The sequence below is a fragment of the Pseudochaenichthys georgianus genome, chromosome 16 (assembly GCF_902827115.2).
Source record: "Pseudochaenichthys georgianus chromosome 16, fPseGeo1.2, whole genome shotgun sequence".
Classification (NCBI taxonomy): Eukaryota; Metazoa; Chordata; class Actinopteri; order Perciformes; family Channichthyidae; genus Pseudochaenichthys; species Pseudochaenichthys georgianus.
This window is the reverse complement of record NC_047518.2, coordinates 20,475,905-20,481,963: the sequence shown is the minus strand read 5'-3', so window position 1 is coordinate 20,481,963 and position 6,059 is coordinate 20,475,905. Positions and strand designations below refer to the sequence as shown.

The following is a 6,059-nucleotide window of genomic DNA, read 5'->3' as shown; positions in this document are numbered from 1 at the left end:
GAAGAAATCAAAGAAACGCAAAACAGAAGTAAATAAAAAACATGCATAATTAATAAATCATATGGAGAGATTTGCATCGTTTTTACTGAACTGCTTTGACTTTTGGAGGAAAAACGCGTCTGGAAATTAGCTTTTTAATCTTTAGACTCGCATCGCAATGTAGTGGCTGAAATATAGTAATTCATTTATTTATTTGGAAATTGTATTAAAATGTTTTTTTTAACAATGCCTCATTAAAATAAACTTAATTTAACTAGTAAGTCGATTTAATAACTATATATGTGAACAAATTAGATGGATAAAATGTTGAAGAAAAAAGTTAGAGGAAGACACTTTAAGAGTAAATGAGTCACTGTGAATTAAATAAACGCACCAGCAGCTCGTGATAGCAGATCACGGATAGGCTACTAATTCCTCTGCGGAGAAGCTTTTTCCCTCTTTAATTACAATTTAAATCTATTCAAAGTAAGTTCCTTCTTCTGACGGGTTTACTTCCCCCTGTGTCGGACAGCTGTAAAATCGTGTAGACAGGTTGTCATACAACAATCAAAGCCTTCGGTGAATGGACTCTAATGCTTGAACATTTAACATACAATAAGTCCAAACACGGAGGGAGAGAGAGAGTCAGAGACACAGAGAGAGAGAGAAATGGGAGAGAGATGGAGAGGTAGAGAGATAGATAGAGAGAGAGGCCCCAGCCAATGTGCTCACTCTATATTCACATTATCCACATTGCTCCAAACGAGGAGGAGCTTGCAGGCTCAAGTAGGGGATGCCAATCAAAGCATCAACTTCAAATTGTATCTGAGAGATCAGCCTGGAGACCTCAGGGCCAGGCGCGTCAGTCGGAGCGCAATTGTTGATCAGATCACATCCAGCGGACTTTGCGCGAGAAAAGAGAGGAAGCAGAGATTTAAGAGCGGGTTGTTTTGACTGCATACCGCCGTATGTCTGTAGTAGCTGTGGCTTTGGCTTAAACACTTTCCCTGCACTCCTCCGGCTTCCTTTTTTCTTTTTTTTCTCTCGCACACTTTTTTACGCACCGTTCTGTCGGACAATACAGCCGTGAGACAATTCGGCGGAGGAGATGTCTTTCCCCCAGCTAGGCTACCCGCAGTACTTGAGTGCCTCCCAGGCGGTTTACGCGAGCGAGAGACCGGGAGTGCTTACGTCTTCGTCCCGGGGAGGGAGCACCGAACTCGGGGGAAGTCCGTCCGCCACCGCAGCAGCGGTCAACTCGGTGTTAGGCATGTACGCTAACCCGTACGCACACAACTACAGCGCTTTCTTACCTTACACCAGCGCGGACTTGGCTCTTTTCTCACAAATGGTAAGAATTATTATTGTTTTTCGTTTCTGGTTACGGGTTGGAGTGACAAGAACGATTGTTTATGCTTGAGGATAACCGCTGTCTGTGAAAAACAACAGCCAACAAAAGGCTGGTTAACCTAAAAAGAAATAATTCAAAAATGAAGGGATAATCGATTCTAGTAGGCCTATGTTTGTTTATAAAAAATATCGATTGCTAAAATGTGTCCCCATTTTACTAAATGTTCCTAGTTCAGTGCCTTGTTTGGCAAAGTTACAAATGTAAAAAGTTTGAGCTGCGGCTACAAGCAAAAACAAAAAAACAAAGATCTGACTCGAAGTTATTTATTTTAACGTAAATGCAAACAAGTAAACACAGGGTTGAATTTACCCCTGTCACCCTGACAGTTGTTATCTAACTGTTAAAAAAAATCGATTGCAAAGTTTAAATACATTTTACGGAAGAAAAAAGACGTGCAATAGATCTGTGTTAACGAAAAGTTAAGAGAAAGTGTGTACTTTTCTTACCCCAGCCATATTATTTGTTATCAGATCGTTAGAAATAATCTCCCCCATAAAACAAAAAGCTTAGGCTATAAATATGAAATAACTTTCAATTGTGTAGGCTTTGTTTTTCTACAGTAGCCTATACACTCCTGTCATGGCTGAATTCCACATGGATTACTGTGTCTCAAGAATAGTCAGACATGTATTTCCCTAAAATGCACCTGGCCATTACAAAAAAACGTTGTTCACTTTGTTAATGTGATAGTAAATATGTTTGCTCCAAAGCTTCAAAACAAGAGCTATTATCCCAACAATCTATTTCCTTCTGATCGATATGTTGAGTGCTGTACCCAAAGCAAATATAACTGCGCCAGTGGAAGTGTGGCATGCTGAGAAAACTTCACTTAGGCCTTGAAAGTACTTTGACATGCTTTAGGAGTGTGGAGGGGAGTTTGGCTGGTAAACATGAAAGCTGGCAGTTTGCACGCCATCTGTGTGTTCACAATGATGAACCGAATTTTCTCTCGTCCTGTTGACTGTATTTGTTCCGTTTTTTTAAGACAGACATGTTTGGAACATGTTTGCTAATAAAAGGTCTGTGCATTTGAGGGAGTATTTGTGAAGACGCAGGTGGCGCAGTCCCAGCATGGGATATTTCGCAAATTGAGAAGCTTATTTGTGGTGTCAGGTGCAATTGCAACTTTTTTTTATAAACACAGTCATTTCACTTGTTTGAGTTGCAGACATAAACAATGGCTGAAATGCATTAATGCGTACAGTTTAATAATACTAACACTTTTAGCAAACTTACCATGCATTTTAAATGTTTGACTTTTATAAAATGTTGTGTATTTTTTTTTTTTCAAGGGATCCCAATACGAGCTCAAGGATAATCCAGGCGTCCATCCTGGCAGCTTCGCAGCCCACACATCTCCGGCCTTCTACCCTTATGGCCAGTTTCAGTACGGTGATCCGGCCAGGCCCAAGAATGCAACCCGGGAGAGCACCAGCACCCTGAAGGCCTGGCTCAACGAGCACCGGAAGAACCCGTACCCCACCAAGGGGGAGAAAATCATGCTGGCCATCATCACCAAAATGACGCTGACGCAGGTCTCCACATGGTTCGCCAACGCACGGAGGAGGCTCAAGAAGGAGAACAAGGTGACGTGGGGAAGCAGGAGCAAAGAGGACGGCGAGGACGGTAACTTGTTCGGTAGTGGGGACGAAGCGGAGAAGAACGAAGACGAGGAGGAGATTGATTTGGAGAGCATAGACATAGACAAAATCGACGACAACGACGGGGATCAGAGCAACGAGGATGATGATGATAAATCAACGGAGGGCAGCAGGGACCACAGGGGCGGACTCGGTGCCGGGGGAGACTTGGACAGCTTGGAGAAAAGACGGGCCTTTGCCCTGCAGGCCCATGAGGCTTTTGAAAAATCTAAGATTCCACTTTCAGTTCACCCAGGGAGTAAGGAGAATTCGGACGGCAACAACAACACCACAAGAGTTTTGTCCCCGGATAGACCCGGGAGCTTTCCTCTCCCCTCTAACAATAAACCCAAAATATGGTCTTTAGCAGAAACAGCCACTAGTCCTGATAGTTCTTCTCAGAAACCCACGTCCCCGTGTGGCCCCGCTGCCACAACTCACCCATCTGCGGCCCACCACCAGATACAGACCCACCCTGCCTTCCTCCCCAGTCATGGACTGTACACCTGCCAGATTGGAAAGTTCCACAACTGGACGAATGGCGCTTTCCTGGGCCAGAACTCCCTGCTCAATGTGAGGTCGTTTCTGGGAGTAAACCAGCACCATCACCACCACAACCACCACTTGCAGGCCCAGCAGCAGCAGCAGCCCGACATCAGTAGTGGTGTCGCCGGTAGCAGCTGCAGCAGCACTCAGCAATGACAGCAAGGCACGAGCAGAGACGCACAGTCCCAAACACATAGGTAGGATCACAGGCTCCAAGCACGTGCATGAATGTCAGAATGAGTGCTATACATTTTATATAAAAGCCAATAGGTGTATTACGTTTATGGTGCATCTTCTATTTGTGTATAATTATATAAACTTGCAGGCGTGAATAGGCGTTATATACACCTAACAATGTTTAAGTTGTAGTAAATTAACGCAACAATAGTGGTTCCAGTTTTTGTTATCAGACATGTTCATGGGCCTAAATATTGGCATCATGCATAATAAAATGTAATTAAATAATTATAATGTATCCAGTTATACCAGTATTGATAAGTATGTTTTATGTGTCCTTTAGAGCATGAAAATGGTGGAAGGTCTGTTTCACCTCCAACACAGATCCTGAAGTCTTCCTTTCGACCCATCCATGACAGGTAAGAAAAGTTTTTACTTTTTATTTTTAACGTTGGAAAGATTCAAACGACAAAAGGAAAAACAAGGGAATAATTATAAAATCAGCAGCCTTAGGTTTATAAATGCAATTTCAAAATGTATAATTTAACATAAGGTTATGAACAGATGTAGATGTTTTTTCTGGCACTGTATTATGGTATTCAAATTAAAATAAGCATGTAAGTAATGGAAGGACCAGGATCATGGAAATTATGGAATACAAATTGATTTACGAATTTCAGTATTGAAACCAAATTGTTATGGCAGTTGGCAGTTGTTATGTTATATTGGACAAATAATTATGATAACACTAAAGAATAAATACAACTAAAATAAATAGAATACAGTTTGTTTTGCGGGTGACAGGGGTCTTGACTCCCATCCCACACCCCCTTTAATTCCTCCCCTCTGGGGAGAGTGTGGCTACTTATCAAGTCACCGAGTAAAACGGGCTCTGTCTGGGCTGTGTGCTTTCCCTAAAGACCCCTGGGAGCCCCGGAGCCCAGGGGAGAGCTCTTACCGAAATGGGAAAAAAGTTTACCTCTTTTTCGAGTATTACAAAATACCCACTATATGCAACATTCATATAGATCAGTCATATACAAATAGTAAAGAGAATTATGAATGTTGATAATGGTAGCATAAAGAGGATCTTTTTTTCTGCACGCTCACATTTTTTCGAGTTGTAAGAAAAATATTCTGATGTATTTTATTATTATTATTATTATTATTATTATTATTATTATTATTATTATTAGTAGTAGTAGTAGTAGTAGTATACAACAAGTAAGGCATTGGAGAGGGGGACTGCAGTCTGTTTAAAATCAAAGCTGTTCAGCCATACAATTGAGATGCATATTGAAACCTGCTGTCCAAACACGGCGGGGGTATTTATCTACTTTTCTGTATTATTCTTTATCCAGATCCTCTCTGCCTTCCAGCGCCAGGAGTCCACAAGACGCCACGCAACGAGTCCTCACTGCTCTCTCCTCGGCTTGATCAAGACATTGTGTTTTCTTTGCTTGAAAAAAAAGGAAAAGAAAAATAGAAAAAAGACTTTACACTCCCTGAAAAGGACACTGAGAAATAATAATACAGCGTAGCATTCAGTCGGTACAGAACAAATGGCGTAATTTGGTAATATCCTGTGGATGGATGGATTACTTCCTCTATTGTTGTGTAGCCTATACTCGCGCCTATAATGTTACTCTCTCTCCACTTTGCAAAGGCAGGCTGGGACATTTTGGTAGGCTTTTTACTTTATTATTATTATTATAATTATTATTATTATTTTTGTCTCTATCTTGTGTTTTTGGTGTCCTTCCTTTAATGTAAATACCAAGTGATTTAAATTTGTAAATAGGAAGCGTTGAAGGAATTTGTCCAGATCGTATATTTTGCCTAATAAACTAAATGAAATTATAGAGAAAGCCCACGTGTATCCTCAGCCTATATTTATTTGCTACATGGTATTATTTGTATTGGTATGATTATTATTATTACTATTATCAAAGAAAACGTTGGCCTACTACCAATTTTATTTCGAAAAGGGTGGGAAAGGGAAAATGATATTGGCAGTCTGCAACCGGGCTTAATTTTATTCAAGTTGGGAGGAAAGCAGCGTGGATGCATTGAGGTGCTAATAAGTGTCCAGATGGTTGCTGGTGACAGAAAATGGACAGGAGCAGCTGGGAAGGTCATTAAGTAATAATATGGGAACGCCCAGTCCAAACAAAATCAAATGGTTAAAATCTAATATGTCAGAGAGAGAAGTCGATTCGAAGATAAATTATTAATATTTTTCGTTTTGGGGGGAGGAGGGGCCTGACATGGTCGGCGTTGTGGAGCAGGGTCAGAGTGTTGGGGTC

General features: G+C 41.2%; 1 protein-coding gene across 1 annotated transcript; it reads left to right on the top strand.

The window, feature by feature from the left end:
- The first annotated feature begins 823 nt into the window (after window positions 1-823).
- irx1a (iroquois homeobox 1a) lies at window positions 824-5,608 on the top strand. The gene is given in 5 exon segments (XM_034102656.2): window positions 824-1,330; window positions 2,683-3,677; window positions 3,679-3,773; window positions 4,097-4,172; window positions 5,115-5,608. Coding segments are annotated over 5 exon segments (1,485 nt in total). The 5' UTR covers window positions 824-1,087; the 3' UTR covers window positions 5,191-5,608.
- The last annotated feature ends 451 nt before the right edge of the window (window positions 5,609-6,059 follow it).